We start from the raw sequence: 22,924 nt of genomic DNA, 5'->3' as shown, positions 1-22,924 counted from the left end.
AAGTAAACACCTCTATTCAGCCTCCCCTCTGCACCCCATTGCCCTAACTGGGAGCAGCCTTCTCCCATACACCCCTTCTTCGGGTGGGGTAATGGTCCGTCCCAGGGTGCCTGGCTCGAACTGAAGGGTGGTGAACACAAATGGTACACCCCACTGGCTTCATTACTTTCCGCTTTTCTCCTCTCCTTTGTTCTAATTCTCCCTACCGAAAGAGGTTCAATGGGCTGATCCAAAAGGAGGGGGAGCCGGGCAGAGGGGACCGGTCTGAGCCGGTCTGCGACGCAGGCGCAGTGCGGATAAACAGGAAGCGGGTGGTAGGGGCAGTGGCAGAGGAGACCTAGGGGTTTGGTGGGGGAACAGCGGAAGAAGGAAATAATCAGGAGGGTAACAGAGGTTAAATAAGAACGAGAAAAGGAGCTTTGGCCATCTGCCTTCAGAGAACGAGAGGTCGCAGCCTCGCTCTCCGCTCCGGCTCCCGGCTTCCCAGCTGAGGCTGCGGCTGACAAAGGGCTCGCGCCGGTGCCGCCGCCCTTCTCATCCGGGCATTCGGGCCCTTGCGGAGAGAGAGGGGGAAGGGCAGAGGGGGAAGGGAAGGAGCCCTAAGGGCGCGCGCTCGGAGCCAAGGCTCTCTCCAGGGCTCCGGGCCAGCGGCCCAACGGACGGAGGCCGAGGAGGACCTGCAGAGGTGGCGGCGACCGGCGGCAAAAGGATGGTGCAGAAGGAGAGCCAGGCGGCGCTGGAGGAGCAGGAGAGCGAGCTCAGTTCCAACCCTGCAACCGCCTCCGCCTCCGCGGGGGCATCGTTGGAAACGCCGGCAGCTCAAGCCCCCGGAGATGACAACCCAACCGGGGCCTCGGGAGGAGCGGTGCCCGGGGCGGCAGGAGGGGCTCGGAGATTCCTGTGTGGCGTGGTGGAAGGTGAGCGCACTGGCGCGGGCTGGCGGGAGCGCTCTCTTTTCGTCCCAGTGTTAATACATTCTTGTGGGGGAGGGGGTGGCGGAAAATGAGGGTGGCAGGGCGGAGCACGGTGCTTTGTTGTTGTTAGTTGCCGTGGAGTCCATTCCGACTCACGGCGACCCCATGTGTGCAGAGTAGCCTGCCCCATTGGGTTTTCAAGGCTGTGACCTTTTGGAAGCAGATCGCCAGGCCACTCTCCTGCAGCGCTTCTGGGTGGATTTGAACCGTGTGCTTTATGGGGCTCTAAAACGTTGTTGGAGTCTCTGGGTAGTGCAGAGCATCTTGACTGCTAACCAAAAGGTTGGAGGTTCGCGTTCACGTAGAGGCACCTCAGAAGAAAGGTGTGGTGATATACCTCCGATAAGTCAGCCATTGAAAACCCTATGGGGGTAGTTCTACTCTGACACACATAGGGTAGCCATGAGTCAGAGTCGACCCTAAGACAGATGGTTACTGGTTAGCTAGCTAGGTCTGAAATTTGGCCCTGCTAAAGCGAGGGGGAGAGGCTAAGCGGTGGGCAAGTCCCTCCTTACGTTTTGAAACGATGTGGAATTCCCTTCTGGCTACTAACAGACTTGACCCCACCCGTCCTGGGCTTGGAGCCAGGCTTGCTCCGGAGGAGGCAGTGGGTAAGGAGCCTCGTGTTAGGCTTAGGTTTTCACTTCTACAGAGATTTCCGCGTTCAAATGGAAAAATAAAAAATATGTAGAGTGCTTTTGTCTTTACCCTTTGGGAGGAAAAAAAACCAACCCACACAGTAGTACTCCTGGAGTGAAAATACACACAGTAGGCTTGTAAAACCTGTTGCCTTCGCTATAAAATCTGTTGCTGTCAGTGGATTCCAACTCATAGCGACCTATAGCACATAGTAGAACTGCCCCACAGGGTTTGCAAGGCTGTAAATCTTTATGGGAGCAGACTGCCACATCTTTCTCTGGTGGAGACGCTGGTGAATTCGAACTGCCTACCTTTCAGTTAGCAGCCAAGCACTTAGCCGCTGCGCTACCAGGGCCACCAGGGCTCCTAGTCGGCCTATAAAAAACCTAACCTAAAGTATTATAAATTTCTCTCTGCCCCCACCCCGTTTGAAGATTTATTTGCAGCCTAGATAATTGTCCTCTTTCCCAACTACTGTATTTTGCCGCTGAGGGTTAATGATTTGATTTTAATAACAGAGTCTTAAGGTATCTTGAGATACTGAATTTTAATTTAGTGGCTGCAGAAGAGGCTGAAGTCCTTCTTGCCTTTTTCCTTCCTATTTGCAGTTAAAAAAGAAATGATGTATTTTTTTGGTAGCTAAGGACAATTACCAGGAGATTGTTTCACAGTTTCTGAATGTGATTGGGCAAATATTCAGCCCAGCATTCTATAAGAGCATGTATCAGTTGGTCTTTCCTTGAGTTCAGCATATGCTGTTTGACTTTCTTAAGTATTTTGACTGACCCTTGGCTTCTTAGTTGTATGCTTTATTAGTCTTTCTTTTCTATGTAATGGTGTTATGTAGGAGTAACGCTGTTTAAAATTAGTCTATAAAAAACACAAGGTATGGAAAGGAATGAAGGGTTACCCACCTGTTTAAGAGCTTTAGCTTTTACAGCATTGTCATCATAAGTGTAGAGTAGGATGGGTGTTGGTTATGGTATTTTAGATAAAAGTTTAATTGCAGGAGAGAACAGACTTAATTTGCAACTGCAGTAGGGAGTGAAACAGTTTGTTCCACATAGAGTTAACTGTCTTGCAGAATTTGGGATGATGGAACGCTACTTGTATTGGACTGCGGTGACTGTTGATGAAAACATGATGGCTTTGTGTGCCTTAACCAGCTAATGTGTTTATTGGGCTTGTTTGAGTGCAGTCAGGAAGATTCTAGAAAAAGAATGTATTTTGTCATCAAAGATCTTGAGGCCGAGGGTGGAGAGGGAATGCTGGGGATACAGAAATTTTAGAGCTAAACTGGAGTGAGTTTCTAAGGAAACTTTTCCCTGTCTGTTATACCTTTGTTAATTATGGAGAAAAGCTCATTGTGGTTTAAATAACTTTGTATTAAAGGGGGACTGTTCCTATGCTAGAGAATAGAGTTGTCTTCAGTTTTGTAGTCTTTCTTCCTTCCCTCCCATTCCCTTCTGCATTTTCTTGGTGACTGAGCACCTGAGTCGGCACTGGTTTTTTTGTTGTTTTAGGTTGGCATCATTCCTGTATGAATGAGAATAGCAAATACTATTGTAGGTACTGCCAGGATTCCTTTTTTGTTTCCCTTCTCTCACAAACCTGTTTGGTTTTAATTCATGGTAACAGCACTGCTTCCTGTTTGTGGTGCCATGTATCATAACCATGAACCTGACTCAAAGAGCAAAGTTAGGCCATCTGAAGATTATAATGTTAGACACTTGAAAAATCATTATTTTGGTATTAGAGTGGTTCTGAGTGGATGTTTAATGCCTGTTTCCTTTAAGAGAAAAATGACAATGCTAAGCATTGTAGGACAGCTAAAGACATATAAATTTTACCTAATCAAGAGTATTTTAAGCCACCTATAAGAGGGTATTATAAGGTTGCTATGAGTCGGAGTCCACTTCCATGACAACAGGTTTTTGTTTTGTTTTGTTTTGTTTTATAAGAGGGTAACATTGAATTGTCAAGTTTGCAAGTGCTACAGTTTCATATCTTTGTGTATGATGAATTTTCCTCTGGTCTGCCGTTGTCCTTGTTTGTGGCATACAGTAACCATCCTGTCTAGAGATTGGAGCTTATTACATTTCAGAAATTTCAGTGCTAGGTTAGTTTCTTATGTAGACCGTGTGTGTGTATAAAGAGCATTTTGTGTGCAAAATGTTTTATTAACCATGTTCATGATATCCCTTAGAGGTTGTCCTTATCACTTGCAGATGAAGAGACAGGTGGGAAAGAAAGGGAAGATGTAAGTTCTGTGTGGTGGTGCACGCTAGGGAGCCCCAATGCCACTTTTCACGCCATCGGTCTGTAGTGTGCATTACTAGTGCCCCACCCTCTTATGGGATACTCTGGGGCAAGTCACATTGTTAAATTGTTGGCTGTTAAATCTGCTCTGGAATTGAGATTGCTTTAGAGTTTCCCGTTTGGGCTAGCTCCACTGCTAAATTTGTTGTGAATGTGGTTTCAGGAATTTTTTGGTTCCTTTGATTATATCAGAAACTAAATACAAAGTGATCATAAAATTAGGTCAGTCAGTCACATTCCTTTCTAGATCCTGTTCTCTTTCATTTCCTACCTTACTTGTTTATCTCTCCTCTCCATTCTAAAGCAATTTAACTGTCCTCCTAGGTAGTGATTGTGATTATTAGTAGTTTTGTATTACTTTGCTCCTCCTTCCCCATTTTAAGATTGAAATTTTCTGTTAAAAAGTTAGATTTAAATGTGTTTGGTCTTCATTGGCAATGAAAATAAATGATATAGTTTAGCTGTTTTTAAATAACTATTGCATAGGTAATAAATGTTTATGGTAGAAAAATTAAAAAATTACTTAAGCAAAAGGATTAAAAGTCACCTTACAGTGTCACCACCCTTAATGTTTTACAGTAGCCTTCAGTTTTTGGTGTATTACAGTTTTTACAAAATGGGATTGTATCTTTTTTTAAATTTTTTTGTGCTTTAGATGAAAGTTTACAGCTCAAGTTAGTTTCTCATACAAAAATTTATGCACTCATTGTTATGTGACCCTAGTTGCTATCCCTATAATGTGACAGCACACTCCCCCTTTTCACCCCGGATTTCCTGTCTGTTCAACCAGTTCTTGTCCCTTCCTGCCTTCTCATCTCGCCTCCGGACAGGAGCTGCCCATTTAGTCTCGTGTGTATTGTATGTTTTTTAACCTGCTTTCTCAGTAAACAGCTTATCATGTTTTGAAACTTGAAAATAATTTCATTCTTGCTTTAAATCTAGGATTTTATGGAAGACCTTGGGTTATGGAACAGAGAAAAGAGCTCTTTAGAAGGTAAATTTTTATTTTGTGAAGTAGAGAGGAGAGTCTTAAACCCTTAATATTTTCCTTTTGTTTGAAAAAAATACTAATGTTGACTAGGTCAGGTACAGTTTGATGATCTTAATTGCGGCAGTTATTTTACCTTAGTCTTTTGCTACTTCTTCACCTAGGCCAGTGGTTTTCAGACTTAACCCTGAGGAAGCTGAATAGGTTTTGGGCTTCACCTAACTCACCCAGTGCTATTGTATTTTTACTTCAAACTGTTTAATATGTGACATTGCTTGTAATATTTAATCTTCAAAATTCTACTGATTAAAAGAAGGTTAAAAACCACTGTCCCAGAATATTATTAGCTTTGTTTGAGATTGAGATACTCCAAGTAAAGGAAAAATTTGAGATTTTACAACCTGTAAGTTTTGCCTGTTTATACGTATGTAATTTTCTTTCCTTTAAGGCTCCAGAAATGGGAATTAAATACATACTTGTATGCTCCGAAAGATGACTATAAACATAGAATGTTTTGGCGAGAGATGTATTCAGTGGAGGAAGCTGGTAATCTTTTTCTTTTTGATCCGTAAATTCAGAATATGTGAAGAAAACAGCTGTATTTTGTAGTTGTGCAATAATTTTGTTATTTCATTTTCATTATGTAGTAGTTATCTTTTCTTCTACCTGGTAACTGATAAGTTTATGTGAGTTATGGATGACTGAGTGGCACTGGCAAGGTTAAGGCTATAAGTGTGATTAATGGGTGAGACAGTCTGACTCCGCCTATTCTTTGGTCATAGATTATACTCTTTATTGTAGCCAGTAGTCTAAACAATGAGCCACTGGGCACAGAGATGCTGAAGCAGGGCCAGGCCTAGGGCAAGGCAAGTGAGTTGTTCTCCCTGAGCACAAAATTTAAGGGTCTAAAAAATCAGTAACCAAGACAAATATCATCTTATGCAGCATTTTAAAAATCAGAATAAATGCAAAAATAAAAAAATCCACAGTGAACAAAATATAGTTTTAAGTAAAGACAGGATCAGTATTGATTGTTCCTGTTGCTTTAGACTCCAGGGTGGCTTGGGATGGCACTGTTACGGGTCTTGTCTTTATTTAAAGTAAAGACCTCATCCTAGTCCAGGCCTGTGCTGAAGTAGAGAGCCATCACAGATTATCCTTGCTACGTGTATTCTAATGCTCATAAATGAGGTTGTACATCAGAGAACTTCACTATAAATTAGACCAAGTGCTGCTTTTCTTTGAGGGCTTAAGTGAATTAGGAAACATTGTTATACTTGGAATGAAATGATACACGCATGGAGCTAACAAGCTATTTGGTTACCAGGCGGGTCCAAAGAACTGAAAGCAGAAAAGTTTTCTTGAGTTATGAAGAAGCAATTAAAACTTATCCCATCTCCTAGTGTTGCTGTTTACTACTCTATATAATTTTAAGTGTGTCTTCAACATAATTGTTTTCTGGTGGTGCTGGTAATGAAATTTAATGTGTTCGGTAATCAAAATATAATCAAATGAGTATCTTGAGATACCACTGAAGGTTATTTAAGGTCATATCCTGTGGTATGGAGTAGGAATTTTAAATTTATTTAGGAAAAGAGTCTATCACATTTTAAAAGCTTTAAGATTTGCAGTGAATGTTTTTCCTGTGGTTATAAAGATAAGGAGTCAGGATTGTTAGGGCCCTTACTTAACTCCGATTGTGAAGAAAGCATTTTCTCCTTTCCAGATTATAAAGTAGTTATATGTAGATTTGTTAATTTAGGAATTTCAGTTGTTCAGAGACAGCAAAAAGAATAAAAAACAGAAAAACATTTATACCTCTCAAATGCTGTAGGAAATAGAAATGGTTTATGTTCACTACAAATTGACAGTCATTATTTTTGAGAAATGACAGTGAAAGGAAGAGAATATTGTTTTTCGCTTGTTTTACAAAAAGGATAGGAAACTACCATTTGTAAGTGAAAAAGAGGGGCCTTTTATTTTCTGTTGGTTCAAATAAAGGTGTGTAAACTATACTTCTTTTTGTCTTGCTGTGACATTAAATCACATTAGGTTTCTGCCATTTTGTATGGCCTGTTGTGTTGAACATGACAATTTTGTAAAATTTAAAGGACTTTTCCTTTCTTGCCTCATTGTAAATTCGAGAAAATTACCTTCTCTTATCTTCAGTTGAAAGGTGAAGGTTCTTTTAGTTTTCTGTGCTGCTTTCTGAAAACATGGACTCTGTTCTTTAGAGCAACTTATGACTCTCATCTCTGCTGCACGGGAATATGAGATAGAGTTCATCTATGCTATCTCACCTGGATTGGATATCACCTTCTCTAACCCTAAAGAAGTATCTATATTGAAACGCAAACTGGACCAGGTAACATCCTTGCTTTTTAATTATGCTTCCTGATATAGTACTTGAAACTAAAAGTTTTCCTTAGTTGTTTTTATGATGTTAAAAGGAAACCAGTTTATCTTTATTAATTAATCTTTATTAATTTTTTATTTTAATGCTTTTAATAAAGGAATATTTTCCAAAGTTAGTCAGAAGAGCTTTACTAGAAGTACCAGTGCTTCTCAGACTTCAGTTTGCATAAGAATTGCCTTAAAAGAATGCTTAGACATGATGTTTAAAAGACTGCTGATTATTAGACTCCATTCCCAGAGATGCTGACATTGTGGAGAGGGGACCAAGAATCCAGGTGATTCTGAGATTCTGATTCCAGAACCACATTTTGGGAAACTGATACATACCATTGAATGCTTTACTAAATTTACTTCTGAGTTTGTAGAAATAGGGTGTTACCTGTTAGACATCAATTCCGTCATTTATGTGGACAAGAGAAGTGATTCAGTCTGGAAATGATGGGCTAGTTTCCTAAGATGAAAAGAAAAATAAACTACTGGGGAACCTGAACAGAGTCTAAAGTCTACTTAACACAAAAGCTGTTTCTGTAAAGTTTAAGGCTTCCATTTTCTGTAACTATGTTTTATTTCTGTAGGAAAAGATTTATATTATCAGTGTCATTAAAATGGCTGGTAAAATTTTTAAGGTAGTCAAAATTTTCATGAGTGAGCTTTTAAGAGGTTATTTCTCTATTTGATTAAATTCCACTAGGGTGTTCTGCTTAAAGTTCTTTCTGATTCATGGACAAATTAGGCTTATCTGCAGAGGGTTTAGTTAGGAATGGAAGCAGCCAAAATGCGCATCAACAGATAAATGGATAAGCAAATTGTGGTGCATACTTACAATGCAATACTTACTATACAGCCATAAAGAACAATGATGAGTCCTCAGAACATAACATGGATGGACCTGGAGGGCATAATGCTAATAAGTCAAGCATATAAGGACAAATATTGTATGATCCCTCTTTTACGAGAAAAGAAAAATAGAAAAATATGGAGAGACCAGTGTTCATTGGTGGTTACCAGGAAGAGGAAGGAGGAGGATGGGGAAAGTACACTTTATACTGTAGAGCCTAGTTATTTTTGGTGATGGGAAAGGTGACACTGAATGTGGATGTAGTGAGTACAGCACAACCAAAGTGAAACCAATTGTTTGAGTATAGGGATGGGTATAGGCAAATTGGTATATGGGTAGGTATATGTGTGTATATAAGTGAGAACAGATAGACGTATCTATAGGTACGTGTAAATACAAATATGTGGGTGCGGGCACAAGTATTTATTGAAGACACAAATACGGATACTTCTCAGATAACCAAACGCCTTCCAACATTGGTTTTCTGGGTTTGAAGGCTTAGGACCATAGTCTTAGGGGACAATTCAGTCAGTTGGCATAACATAGTTAAGAAAAATTATGATATGCATCCTACTGAAGTGAGTAGCGTCTGGGGCCTTAAAAGTTTGCCAGTGGCCATCTAAGATACAACTACAGGCCTGAACTCACCAGGAGCAAAATAGGAAGAAGGTAACCAAAAACGCAGAGAAGAAACAAGTCTACACAAACTTACAAATCTGCTCTGAGACCAGGACAACTAGATGGTGCCCGGTGACCATTCTGACCAGGGTTGTAATAGTTGGCCCCAGATAAAATGAGAGAAAAATATGGAGCAGAGCTCAAATTCTCATTTAAAAAAAAAAAAAAAAAGCCAGACAAGACAAACTGGAACAATAGAGAACAGAGGACTCCCTAAGACTATTGCCCTGAGACACTCTTTAAATCTAGAACTGAGCCTGTCCCCTGAGATCACCTCTCAGTGAAATAGCAGAGCAGCACACGAAATAAAAGAAATCACCCTTAAGATTGGTGTCCTACTTAAAAACTGTGAGTATGAGACGGAAAGGGCAACAATCACTCAAAACGAAAGATGAGAAGATAAGGGGCAAGGAAACTATAGTACTGGAAAGGGAACAAACTGAACACAATTGAAGAGAATGTTGACACATTGTTATAAATGTAACTAATGTCACATAACAGTTTATGTGGAAATTGTCAAATGGGAGCCTAACTTGCTGTGTAAGTGTTCACCAAAAAGTCAGATATTATTTTTTAAAAAGGGAGATTTAATTAGGATTAATGTGCCTTTTAGGACTAGAGCAAGGCCTGAATTTTTCATGTCTTGAGTTTTCTGTTGTTTCATGTTTTAGAATTTTTCTGGCTCTGTTGATGCTTCTGCAGTTAGCACCCAAGGAGGTACTTTGTTACAGGAACTTTGTTTGAACATATTGGTATATTGTATCCAAACACAAATGAAAGATGGGTCACAAAACTATTGGCTAGCTCTTTAACCATTGAAAATATAAAAATAATAGGTCTGGCTTTGAACATTTCTACTAAGGAAAATATTTGACTTTAAGCTGTCTAATATATACTTCACTATTTGGAACCCTGTAGTTTTGTCTCTAAGATGAGCTGGTGAGCATCTTGCTTTTCTCTCTTTCTAGGTTTCTCAGTTTGGGTGCAGGTCATTTGCCTTGCTTTTTGATGATATTGACCATAATATGTGTCCAGCAGACAAAGAGGTATTCAGTTCTTTTGCTCATGCCCAGGTCTCCATCACAAATGAAATTTATCAATACCTAGGAGAGCCAGAAACTTTCCTCTTCTGTCCTACAGGTATAGTATATAATAGCTTTACATTTAACTTGTTAGTTGCTGTTGAGTTGATTTCGACTTGTGGTGACCCCATATGTGCAAAGTAGAACTGTGGTGTATAAAGGTAGGAATCCTTTTTGTAGAAGACATTTCTCAAGATCTTAAGTTGGAGAAATTTTAAGGACTAGTAAATGACAACTGAATAGGCAAAGAGTCCCTTGGTCATGCAAACGGTTAACATGCTCGACTGCTTATCAAAAGGTTGAGGTTCGAGTCCACCCAGAGGTATTTCTGAAGGAAGGCCTGGCAATCTACTTCTGAAAAATCAGCCATTGAAAACCCTATGGAGCCCAGTTCTACTTTGACACATACAGGGTCTCACCATGAGTTGGAATCATCTTGACAACAACTGGTTTACTGGTTGGAATAGGCAAGAGATAAAAGATTTAGCTTTTAGTATTGGAACTATATGAATATTACATTTTCAGTATTGAAGGAAGGATAGAATTATTTAAATGAAAACTGGGGGAAAAAACTTTGCTTTTAACTTAGTCACTTCTCCTTTCTTTTTACTTGTTCCCTTTCACTGCCCATGCATATATGTATCCTTTCTTCACTCCTCCCACTCCCGTCTGGGCTCTTATTTCCAGTAGTCAGCATAGAAGGCTTAATTTTTCTCCCCCTTCCTTTTCTGGTTCCTTCCATTTAAAATGTTTTAGTCTCTTAGTTGCTCCTCAAAATTTAGCTTTTAAGTTTTTCCCCAGACTTGGCTTCCTGTTCAGGAAGAGAAAAATAAATTAGTTCTAAGAAATTTTGGACCAAATTATTTAACTTAGTGTATATGTCTGTCTTAATTAGAGTATAGTGAGCCATAAACCTTATCTCGGTAGTCTTAATACTATGTGAGTACTCAAATAATGTTTAATAAAGTCATACTGAGAATTACTTAATTCAATCCAAGTTATAATTTAAGTTGTAGTTGAATGCTAATAGCCGTGGACATAATGTTTTGTTAGTTCTGTTATGATATTATCAGTTTATTCTCTTTGGCCTTTGAGATTATAACTGAGAAATGTAGGCAGTTTACAATTATGTACAAAATGCTAAAATTCTAATTGTTTCTTTGATAAACTCGTATTTCTAGTGACTATAGGATCATCTGTACTATTGTACTACTGTTGAAGGAGGAGTATCAGATTTTATGAATTGATTCTTAAATGAACTACCCACTTGAGTTTACTTTCTTTCAGGCATGATTTAGGAGACTTTTATCAATTGGATGAATAGAATTTAGAATTGGTAGACATTTTTCCCCATTAAAAAACCGATGACTATTTCACTCCTGACTGTTTTCTCCCCCTACATTCAGAATATTGTGGCACTTTCTGTTATCCAAATGTCTCTCAGTCTCCTTATTTAAGGACTGTGGGTGAAAAGCTTCTCCCTGGAATTGAGGTGCTTTGGACAGGTAAGCTTTTAACTTCAAGATTTATACAATAAAACTTGGATTAACCAGAACCTAGAGAAAGTGGCTGTTCTGGTTAATTGAAAACTTCATTTTTCTGTGCCCTAACTGGAAAATTTTATATTCATTGCTAAAATACTCTTTCTTTTAAAAAGTATACATTCTTTACTTAGTGCAAAAAACTATAAAACACATGTTTGAAGATTTTGCTATGAATCTAAATATCAGTTGTTGAATAATTAATATAGACCTATAGAGAGCTGGGCTAAAGGGTGTTGATCCCAGCCCTAGGAGACTGTTCTGTTTTATGAAATGAAAGTTGTTATGCAGATTAACAGCTAGTGATCATCTAGTTATGTTAGCTTTCATGCTAATAAAAGGCAGAAACCCTTCTAGAGTTTAGATTAATTGGAGTTTGTCTCATTGAGGATTTACTGTATTATAATGGACATAAAGTGAAAACTTGTTTCTTATTAACATGATATCAGTATAAAGAAACTTGCACAAGTCTTACACCTTTTGAGTACTAATTCCGTTTCTAGAATCTAATTCCATTCTAGAAATCTTTTGAGGAAATATTGGGGGAAATAAAACAAACCTTTGAGTGAAAAGATATCTGTTTCTTTGTTTAAAAAGAAAAATCGTGAAGTTTACGTATAACATGGAAAAATAACAATAAAATAAAAAGTTGTATGTGGAATATATTGTAAAGACCCATGTGTGAGGTTCCTTTAACAAGTGGTGGTCATTATTTCTAGGTCCCAAAGTTGTTTCTAAAGAAATTCCAGTAGAATCTATTGAAGAGGTCTCTAAGATTATTAAGAGAGCTCCAGTAATCTGGGATAACATTCATGCTAATGATTATGATCAGAAGAGACTGTTTTTGGGCCCATACAAAGGAAGATCCACAGAACTCATCCCACGGTTAAAAGGAGTCCTGACGAACCCAAATTGTGAATTTGAAGCCAACTATGTTGCCATCCACACCCTTGCTAGCTGGTACAAATCAAACATGAATGGAGTGAGAAAAGATGTAGTAATGAGTAAGTAGACTACTTGACCCTTGACCTTAGAGGAGACTTGGGGTTAACTAGAGCCATTGGCAAGTATGTATTCCTTTGTCAACACAATTTAAGAAGTTTTATTAAGGTATATTGTTTAGTCTTGTTAATGAGGTATGTATATGATAGAAGAAATTCTGAAAGGCCTTGGATAAATCACTTAATAACCTCTTGGTCTCAGTTCTTCATTTTTAAAATAGGACTCAGCCTTTGAAGTCTTTGTGGTTTTTTTAAGTTTCCGTTATCCCTGATTTCGTTTGTGTTTCCAGGTGATTTTATTAAATGGGATATTTTGGATGATTAGATATTCTTGTTGAGTTATATACTATTTAGATTCTGCTTACATTTATGGAACATATTTTCATTTTAGACATTTGTTTACTAATTCATTTATGAAAAATACCTAATGAATAGAGTTGTAAGTAAGAGAATCCTATTTCTTTAACATTTTTTATTATTGTAAAACTATATATAACAAAACATTTGCCAATCCAACAATTCTTACATGTACAGATTAGTGACATTGATAACATTCATCATATTGTGCTACCATTGTCACTATCCTTTTCAAAATTATTGACATTTTTCTTTTATTGTGGTAAACATAAAGGTAACAAAGCATATATGTGGGCTCTCTTATCAGTTTTCTCCCTCCCACTCCCCTCCAGGCATTTATTATTATGCCCATCATTATTTTCATATTTATTCCTCCCTCCCCCCATTAAGATATAAGCCCCTGTAGGATATGAAATGTTACCTTTATGTAAAAGCATAGTGCCTTGCACCCTGCATTACAAATAATTTGTGCTCAGTGGACATTCATGAATGACTATTCCAGTGAATCTAAAATTAATCTTATTTTTACATTTAATTACATGTTAATTTTACATTTATTTAGCCATGTGTTTAGGTGACTTATAGGTGGAATGATTCAGTGAAGCATGTTGTTCATGTTTGCATTTTATGTTTACGATTGGTCTTATTCCAGTTACTTGCTTCTGTGTTTGTACTGTACCAGCTAGTGTTCTGCATTTATTCTTCTTACTTGCCAGAAGGCTTTTGTAATCAAAACTGTTGGTATACTCTTTCTTTTCTTTTGCAGCTGACAGTGAAGACAGTACTGTATCAATCCAGATAAAGTTAGAAAATGAAGGCAGTGATGAAGATATTGAAACTGATGTACTCTATAGTCCACAGATGGCGCTAAAGCTAGCTTTAACAGAATGGTTGCAGGAGTTTGGCGTACCTCATCAGTACAGCAGTGAGTTTGGCCGTGCTTTGTAAGGGGGTTGGATCACATGGTTGAGTCACAAAGTAAAGAACACCTTCACGTGCCTTACTTTAGAGGCTTACCACACAAAGTTAAATTAGATGAAATTGAGGGATCTAGAGAATAAAGATTTAAAAAAATCTTACCTTTGGTCTTAAATGGCTTTTATCTTAATGGAATGCTAATTTGTTTTAAAATACTTTATTGAAATAGTTATTTAAGTGTTATGAAATACAAATTTTTAAAAGAAGATAATAATAGATGTTGGTATGTTTAAGGATATTTTATCACCTCTACACCCTCTGCCCGGTGGTTTAGAGAAATTGCGCTTTTTCACAGGGCTCCAATTATTTGAGATTCCAGTTATAAACATAGTAAGGAAGCATTTCTCTAAATCTGGTTTTTCTGTTGGTAATTCCTGGTTATCTTTGTGGCATTTTTTTTTGTTGTTGTTTTTGTAGGTAGACAAGTTGCACACAGTGGAGCTAAAGCAAGTGTAGTTGATGGGGCTCCCCTAGTTGCAGCACCCTCTTTAAATGCCACGACTGTTGTTACAACAGTTTACCAGGAGCCCATTATGAGCCAAGGAGCTACCTTGAGTGGTGAGCCTGCAGCTCTGGCCAAGGAAGAAGAAAAGAAACAGCCAGATGAGGAACCCATGGACATGGTAGTGGAAAAACAAGAGGAAACAGACCACAAGAATGACAATCAAATACTAACAGAAATTGTTGAAGCTAAAATGGCAGAGGAATTGAAACCAATGGACACTGATAAAGAGAGCATAGCTGAATCAAAATCCCCAGAGATGTCTATGCAGGAAGATAGCATTAGTGATGTTGCCCCTATGCAAACTGATGAACAGACAAACAAGGAGCAGTTTGTACCAGGTCCAAATGAAAAGCCTTTGTATGCTGCAGAACCAGTGACTCTGGAGGATTTGCAGTTACTTGCTGATCTATTCTACCTTCCTTACGAGCATGGACCCAAAGGAGCACAGATGTTACGAGAGTTCCAGTGGCTTCGGGCAAATAGCAGCGTTGTCAGTGTCAATTGCAAAGGAAAAGACTCTGAAAAAGTGAGTATGGTTAATTTACCTACTTTTCTAGCCAGGATGATCCCGTTGCTAGTGATATGGAGGAGCTTCATAAATGAGTATACTGGTAACTGGAGAAAATTGACCACATCTTAGAGTATGTTCGGTAAAGTGGATGTTGACTTTGCTGAACCTGGTACGTTAAGTTGTATCATTTGACTTTTGAGTGAGTAAGAAAGGAAAGTCACAGCTGATTATTTTAGGAATATTTGTCACTTTGCAGAGACAAACTATTATCTAAAGAGTTTAAGCCAGTGATTCTTTAGCGTTCAGGATAAATTGCAGGTACCTGGTAACAAACATTTTAATTTATAACATTGTGTATAGATTATTTTGTAAAACTTGCCAGTTTTTGAGTCTTTTTATTGACCCTCAATAGATTGAAGAATGGCGGTCTCGAGCAGCCAAGTTTGAAGAGATGTGCGGACTAGTGATGGGAATGTTCACACGGCTCTCCAATTGTGCCAACAGGACAATCCTTTATGACATGTACTCCTATGTTTGGGATATCAAGAGTATAATGTCTATGGTGAAGTCTTTTGTACAGTGGTTAGGTAGGTGCACCAGGAATAATCTCTTCTCCTCAAATATAGTGTCTCTTTAAAAAAAAAAAAAAAAAAAAAAAGATTATCCCACAGGGAGAAAAACATTCTAGGGAATTGGCAAATGTCCAACTCTTAAATTCTTTGCCTAGGTTTCTTTCAAAGGTAGGCATTGTTGCAGACTTGAGATGCAAGTGTCATTAATTATATTGAACAGATGAATTTTTCTCCCTTGGGCTAATTCAGCATAAATATCTTGAAAATGTATTAGAAAGTACTGACTTTAACTTGCTCTGACTGAATGCTTCCTGGATGGAACCCTGTATACCACTTTTATCTGATTTGGAGATGAGACACTATGAAATGTGACTCTGTAAGTTCTCCGCTGCTTGCTGTGTCTTGATAATATTAATGCTGTGTTTAACAGAACAATTACTGAAATGACCTAAGGGGCCTGGCAAGAGGAAGCCATCCTCCCAGCCCTGTGCGCATGCGAGCTTTAGTAGAAGGCTATTCTGGTGCTACTTGGTCTTATTTCACATGGTTTTTTCTTTATCCTGCTACCAAGTAATTGATTTAGCAGGGGATAGAAATTGCAATCCCCTAAAGACTCTGTTTCACTAAATGGACTTTTGTTTGTCTCCTTGAAAACTGATTTTTGGAAATTCTCAAACTTGGTAAAAAGCACCAGCATGGCCAAGTTTCTCCAGGAACTTCATTTTATTTCCAGGTTTTCAATCCAGCTGTAAGGAATATGTAATGGACTTACATACAGCACACAGCAGGCAGCAAGGCTGACTGATAATGTCATAGTTTTCATAGTAGTCACAAATACTATGATGGGTTACATGGTCTTGGTTGTGAAATAGGTATCTGAAATGCTGTGAGCTTAGATTAGGCAACAGTAGTAATGAGATGTTTCACTGCTTTTTACATCTTTTGCTCTTTAATATTAAAAAGTAACAGTTTTCCTGTGGTAGGACTAGTTAAAAGCAAAGTCTCTGATTGTTAATTTAAAAATACAGCACTTTCTTTGGGTTGCTGATAGAGCACAGCAGGTAGAAGAGAGAATTTTGACCCTCTTGTTAAAAAGCTTCAAAACATCTCTTGTGTATGCTAGCTGGCTACCTTTAAGCTCATGAAAAACTTCTGTGTTGGTTGTCTGATGAAGGATTTGCCTTCAGAGCCTCTGGCCAGACCAAACCACAACCAAGCCAGCTGCTGTCCTGCTGATTACAACTCATGGCAACCCCATGTATGCAGAGTAGACCTGCATTTCATAAGGTTTTCAAGGCCATGTGTGACCTTTTGGAAGCAGATCGCCAGGCCTTTCTTTCAGGGTGCCTCTGGGTGGTTTCAAACCACCAACCTTCAGGTTAGTAGTCAGTCCTTAACTCTTTGTGCCATCTAGGAGCTTTCTTAGGCTTCTGGTCCCAAAAAAAAAAAAAAAAAACCAAACCCATTGCCACTGAGTCGATTCCGACTCATAGCCACTGTATACGACAGAGTAGAACTGCCCCATAGGGTTTGCAAGGAGTAGCTGGTGGATTTGAACTGCCGACCTTTTTGGTTAGCAGCCGAGCTCTTAACTGCTGTGCCACCAGGGCTCCAGGCTTCTGGCAGTGTGGGTATAATTAATCCTTATAGGGATTTAAATCTCAAGTTTCTAAGGCCCCTAGGAATTTTGAACCTAAAATCTGGATCATTGAGCTTAATAAAGTATATCACTGAAAAATTTGACAGTCAACTTTTAATTCAAGAATTATGAAAAATTCTTGATTATGTACAGTACTGTTTCTATTTCAGGCTTTCTAGTTGTTTTTTGCAGTTACGAGGGTAGCTTTCCACAGTTGTATAGGTAACTCTTACATAATCTCAAGGTCAAAGCATCTTATAAGTTTTAAATAATCCTCTTGGTATCCACATACCTTTACAAAAAGCTCATGACAAGGAGAGTGTTTTCATAGTTCTCTAGTAATTTCAGGGAATCACTGATTAGAACTCTTTGTTTTCCTCCTCTGTCCAGTCCAGTTGGCATTCAGTCCTTTAAAGAATGTGGCTACGCAGTACTTTTGATTACTAATGACTTCTATTATCTTCTTCCCCATTGTGTACAGATGGGAGAATCCTCAGCACAAGTGTCTACTACTATTGGATGGACAGCGGCAGATGTTCACAGCGCGTCATGATTAATTAGTTTAAGTTGAAAGGTTCTGTCTTAGAGGTAGCTCAGGTAGATTTAAGGGCACTAGGCATGAACTGAAGTCACGTTTGCGCAGCGACTGAGGCATTAACCATGTTTTCATTTACACAGCTCTTCGTACATGCAGCTTTTTGTTGTAATAGTTGAAAGTGCTAGTTATGTTGTGGTCTCAAAGTCGGGGGTAGAAGAAATTGGCTGATTTTAAAGTTTGAGCGATATAGTCACCCCCACCCCCAAGTGTAAATTACACGGAGTTATGGAATGGGGCAGATTCTCTACCTAACCTAAATTTTGACCCTAATATTTATTTTACAAATACTACATGATACATGTTTTTTTTTTAAAAAAAACCCATCCCTAAAAATTGACAAATCTAGATATATATAATGGGCCTGAATTGTCAAGAAAAATTGGTTGCTTTGGGACTGTCTGACTAGCACAATATATTTTGTACTGATGAGACTGTTAACTTGAACAGGAGGTAGAATGCTGTCTTCAAATGGAAAAGAACTATTTTGCGCTGCTTTTTCTTGTCAGAAGACTAGGCAGGTGATTTTTATTTGGTCTCCAAACATTTGCCTTTAATTATCTTTTATTGTTAGCTACCCTTACTACCCATGAAGTTGCTTAAGCGGTGACCTTACTGCTGACTTCTGGACCTCAGAGCTTGCCGTTCCATGCGTGTGTTCAGTGCATTGCAAAGATTATAATGGCTGATCAGAGGAGCCAAATACTGTCGTACTGTTAACAAAAGAATGTGAAAAGGAGCATCAGTCGACTCTCCTTAGTTTTCAATATCAGACAGACTATGGTATTAATAACCAGCTAAGTCTGAATTTGGATTGTCCTCATCAGAAAAAAAGTTTTCATTGTGTTTGGTTCAACTTATTGAACAATTTCTTCTAATTATTCTGCTGACCTTAGTTTTCTGACAAGATTAACCCTTTTCCCCCTTTTTTCCCTTTCCTGTACCCTTCCTGAAAATGTAAAATGTGACTTCAGACAGGTTTAATTCCTTCATGGGCTGTGATAATAAAATTTGTCTCATTAGCTCATTTATTTCAGTGTATAGTTACTGTAATTTCATTAAAGAGCAAGCAGCTGGCTTGATTTTTATAACTATTCAGGGACTGTATAAATTTTACTCAAACTCAGGACTTCCTATTATCTATATCAGTAGAACTGATAACAGTGATTGTTCATTAACCAGAGGAAGGAACATCAGTATCGGAACTCCATTACTTATTTTAAAAAATAATTATTATCACAGCCTTGCCCTGAAACCCTGGATTATTATTGTTAGAGAGCTGTTTCCACAAAGTGTTTGTTAGTTTGTTGGACGTTTGAGACCCCAGGAAATCCCCTTTCTCGTAACATTCTCCGCTTGGATCTGATCTCAACAGGGTGTCGTAGTCATTCTTCAGCACAGTTCTTAATTGGAGACCAAGAACCCTGGGCCTTTAGAGGTGGTCTAGCAGGAGAGTTCCAGGTATCAATATGAATTCACAACTGAATTGACATTTTCTTTGTTTTATGAGAAACCTTATGTTGCGCATCAGATGGCTGGAAGGATTGGTCTGCCGAAGGCTTTCTGGTCCCAAATTCAATTTAGTTACATAGCTGGATTTTAAATCAAATTTTCCTCCTCTTTCACAGTAATTTCTGAAGGAGATGCTGCCAATTCCCCCGCGCCTGCGAAGCGCAGCGGCTCTAGGTATACACTTCACATTGTTTCTTTGCAGGTCGCACAGCATTTTAATCTGCGCCCGCAATGCACAATGCGCGCATGCTTGTCTGCCAGTGGAAATTCCATGAGCAAAGTAGATGAATAATTATGCAAGTGAATGGCAAAAGGGCTTTGAATACTTTTTAAATTATTTTATAAATGTAGCTTGTGCTTGAAAGAACAGTCCATTAATGACAGTTTGAACAAAATATGAAGCTTCTTTGGTATTGGAATTTGTTCATGGACTTTTCAGGTGCTCTACTTTTCTCCCCTCAACAGGTGCTCTGCTGCGCACAGCAAACTGAAGCGCATTGCTTTGGGGATAAAGCGTCTCCTGGACAGATAACCCTCTTCAGACCAAACCTCTCCTCCTGACATTCTGTTCTGCCATCTTTTAGTAGAGAGATGGTCTATATAAGATTGGTTTAAAAAATAGATTTTTCATAATTGGAATAGTTTTTTTTTTTTTTTTTTTTTGGGTTTTTTTTTGTTGTTGTTATTTTACTGTAAATTTAAGTCCCCATTAATATGCCACTAAAGCTATGTAACTCAATTTGGATAATTTCTATTCTGAAGAACTCCCCTTCCCCAGCAAAGAGGTGTTTTTATTAGTAAAGCATAGTACACCCCTCTTCTTTAGGTCTGCCTGCAGTAGCCAGTTAATGTTAAGTTGGTAATCTGCAGTGCACACCCATTTAAAGAAATGAATATCTTCCTAACACTGATGTATCTCCTTTTTTTTCTTCCCACAGCGTTTGCTGCCAATTGATGGGGCAAATGATCTCTTTTTTCAACCACCCCCACTGACTCCTACCTCCAAAGTTTATACTATCAGACCATATTTTCCTAAAGATGAGGTAATTGTCTACCTACCAACTTGGTGTATGAATATGGTACACACTTACTGCTTTCCTTTGAACTCAGTAGTTAAAAGACTCTGTTCTGCATCTTAACGTACGAAATTTAGATGAAGAAAATAAACTAAAACATTGACAACAGGAGGGGGAGCACGTATAGAGAGATTTGAGAAATAACCTAAGGAGTTTGGACTCCTAACATCTTGTGCTAAATATTTTTAAGTCCTCCGCTCAAAGTCAAATGAAATACAGTCAAGATTGGAATTACTAAAGAGTAACTGTGTCCAAATGTGTTGTTCTTAGCTAATTTCCTCCAGTATTTATTGTTGTTGTGCGCAGTCCAGTCGATTCCAACTCATAGCGACCCTATAGGACAGGGTAGAACTGCCCATAGGGTTTCCAAGGAGCGGCTGGTGGATTCAAACTGCTGAGCTTTGGTTAGCAGCCTGAGCTCTTACCACTGAGCCACCATGGCTCCGCCAGTATATATTAGTATTGTGTAATTTTTGGTTGTGAAGTGCCTACAGGCTATTGACTTAGCTGAAGAAAGAAGTAAGCCTATTTAAGGAAACGTGTTTAAAACAATCTGTAAGTATTGTTACATAGAGAAAACTGATACTCTCAGTCTCACAGTTTGCTGGATTTTGCATCTATTACTTATTACTGAAATCATCCCCTGCAAGGCAGTTCTCAGTATTTTCTAAAACCGTACTGGTTTTCCAAGTCTGACTCAATGAATAAATCTTTATTTAACGAAACTGAGGTGATATCTTAACAGCCCAGATCTTTTTGGTACTCCCTCTTCTAGAGATCCAGACAAGTGTTACGAATCATATTGCTATTAGGTTTTGTTACCGTTTTTCTTGATATGTTGCTTAACTAGATTATATTTTCAGGCTTCCGTGTACAAGATTTGCAGAGAAATGTATGACGACGGAGTGGGTTTACCTTTCCAAAGTCAGCCTGACCTTATTGGAGACAAGTATGTGATGAGTCTTTGGATTTGGGAGTAGACATTTGATAGCCAGGTCTGTCATAGCTCTTGAGGGGAGGAAAAGAGTGAGAAGTTTTTTTCTACATTTCCACTTTAGCTTTAGTAAAACCTGAATATTAATGTATACATTTCCAGTTTTTTCTGACACCAAATATAGTTTCCATAGGTTGTCATTCAAGTGCTTTAAGGTCTTGGTACATATTAACGAAGTCTGAGATTTTATGTTAACTTAGAAACTCACTCTGGCCTCTTTTTTTCTGAGCAGGTTAGTAGGAGGGCTGCTTTCTCTCAGTCTGGACTATTGCTTTGTCCTAGAAGATGAAGATGGCATATGTGGTTATGCCCTGGGCACTGTAGATGTGACTCCCTTCATTAAAAAATGTAAAATTTCCTGGATTCCCTTCATGCAGGAGAAGTACACCAAGCCAAATGGTGACAAAGAACTTTCTGAGGCTGAGGTAATGCACAGGTTTAGAACTATGGGAATTTTTTTTTTTCCATAAAGTATTTACTAAAATAGAAAGGTAGGCAGATACATCATAACATTTCAGTGCTTTCTGAACTAATTTCTTACAAAAAAGAATTCTTAGGGCTCTTTTTTATATGGTGAAATACATATACCAAAACATTTCCCATGTCTACCATTTTTCCATGTACAATTTAGTGATGCTGATTATGTTCACCATGTTGTGTAATAATCACTATTTAGGACTTATTCTTAGCATGACATTTTCCACTGTTTGTTACAACTGTTTATTATTTAAGAGTATTATAAGAGTTCCTCAGTATATAGACAGTGGTGTCTGCATTGGGTACTTGGGGAAAGTTTAGGTAGTTAGAATATCTCATTGGGTGGTTTGACAGGAGGCTAGCTTGCCTTTTCAGTAATGCATAGTTTAGTGTAATTAAAAATAATAGGCGTGAGCTTCTTGAGTTTGTTTTCCATTAGGAGCAGTCCTTGGTATATGTCAGTCCTGTCCTAGTGAAATGAATTTTTCCTCCTAAAAGAAGTGTGCTCCACATTGTTCAGTTTATAATTATTTTGGTTTATATATGAGCTTTCTTTTAAAATAGTTCCTTAAGGGTAACTTGTATGCTCAACAAATACTTTTAGATCTATATTTGAACTCTTACTTGTGACATTGTCTTTTTTTTCTTTTCTTCCATGTTGTTGCTTTTCCTGTTTTCTAAAATCTGTACCCCTCTTGCCCATACCAGAGTACTCACATTCTCTTTATAGTTTATTACTATTTATCTTCTGCCCTTAGCTGGATGGCTAGGTAATAAGAGAGGCTGGTTTGGAGTGGCCTCGATTACTTGGCATGACTTTGACACTGACACTACAGCATGCTTATGATTGAGCTGTTGATGTGTTCTGTTCCACATCTGACAATTGTAGTTTTCAGTGTAGGAACATATAAAGAAATGAAGAATGACTAGCTTGTCTATTATGATCTTTTTTTAAAATAAACTTTTATTTTAAATTTTAGATTTACAGAAAAGTTGCAAAGATAATATAGACTTGCCGTATACCCCTCACCCTTTTCTCCTTATATCAACATCTTACATTACCATCATGTATTTGTCAAGTCTAAGAGACCAGCACAGAGCCAACACGGAGCCCTGGTGGCACAGGGGTTAAGAGTTCCACTGCTAACCAAAAGGTCGGCAGTTTGAATCCACCAGCCACTCCTTGGAAACCCTATGGGGCAGTTCTACTCTGTCCTGTAGGGTTGCTATGAG

At 38.4% G+C, this 22,924-nt stretch overlaps 1 protein-coding gene across 4 annotated transcripts in view; it reads left to right on the top strand.

The window, feature by feature from the left end:
• Positions 1–276: 276 nt before the first annotated feature.
• Positions 277–22,924, top strand: part of OGA (O-GlcNAcase) — a 26,415-nt gene continuing 3,767 nt past the window's right edge. The window contains exons 1-14 of one of the 4 annotated variants that reach the window (XM_004370059.2): positions 277–917; positions 4,875–4,926; positions 5,369–5,466; positions 7,155–7,285; positions 9,820–9,991; positions 11,340–11,438; positions 12,194–12,478; positions 13,599–13,757; positions 14,228–14,841; positions 15,239–15,413; positions 19,008–19,093; positions 20,083–20,187; positions 21,084–21,169; positions 21,447–21,639. In XM_004370059.2, the coding sequence (XP_004370116.1) occupies positions 710–917; positions 4,875–4,926; positions 5,369–5,466; positions 7,155–7,285; positions 9,820–9,991; positions 11,340–11,438; positions 12,194–12,478; positions 13,599–13,757; positions 14,228–14,841; positions 15,239–15,413; positions 19,008–19,093; positions 20,083–20,187; positions 21,084–21,169; positions 21,447–21,639 (2,463 nt within the window). In that variant the 5' untranslated portion in view covers positions 277–709. The remainder of the gene's footprint in view (positions 918–4,874; positions 4,927–5,368; positions 5,467–7,154; positions 7,286–9,819; positions 9,992–11,339; positions 11,439–12,193; positions 12,479–13,598; positions 13,758–14,227; positions 14,842–15,238; positions 15,414–19,007; positions 19,094–20,082; positions 20,188–21,083; positions 21,170–21,446; positions 21,640–22,924) is intronic. The other 3 variants (XM_023740909.1, XM_023740917.1, XR_002825645.1) reach the window with 3 other exon arrangements.

The sequence above is a fragment of the Trichechus manatus genome, unplaced genomic scaffold (genome assembly GCF_000243295.1).
Source record: "Trichechus manatus latirostris isolate Lorelei unplaced genomic scaffold, TriManLat1.0 scaffold00007, whole genome shotgun sequence".
In the NCBI taxonomy this organism is placed as follows: Eukaryota; Metazoa; Chordata; class Mammalia; order Sirenia; family Trichechidae; genus Trichechus; species Trichechus manatus.
The sequence above is the reverse complement of the archived record's forward strand: the minus strand, read 5'-3'. Positions and strand labels throughout refer to the sequence as shown.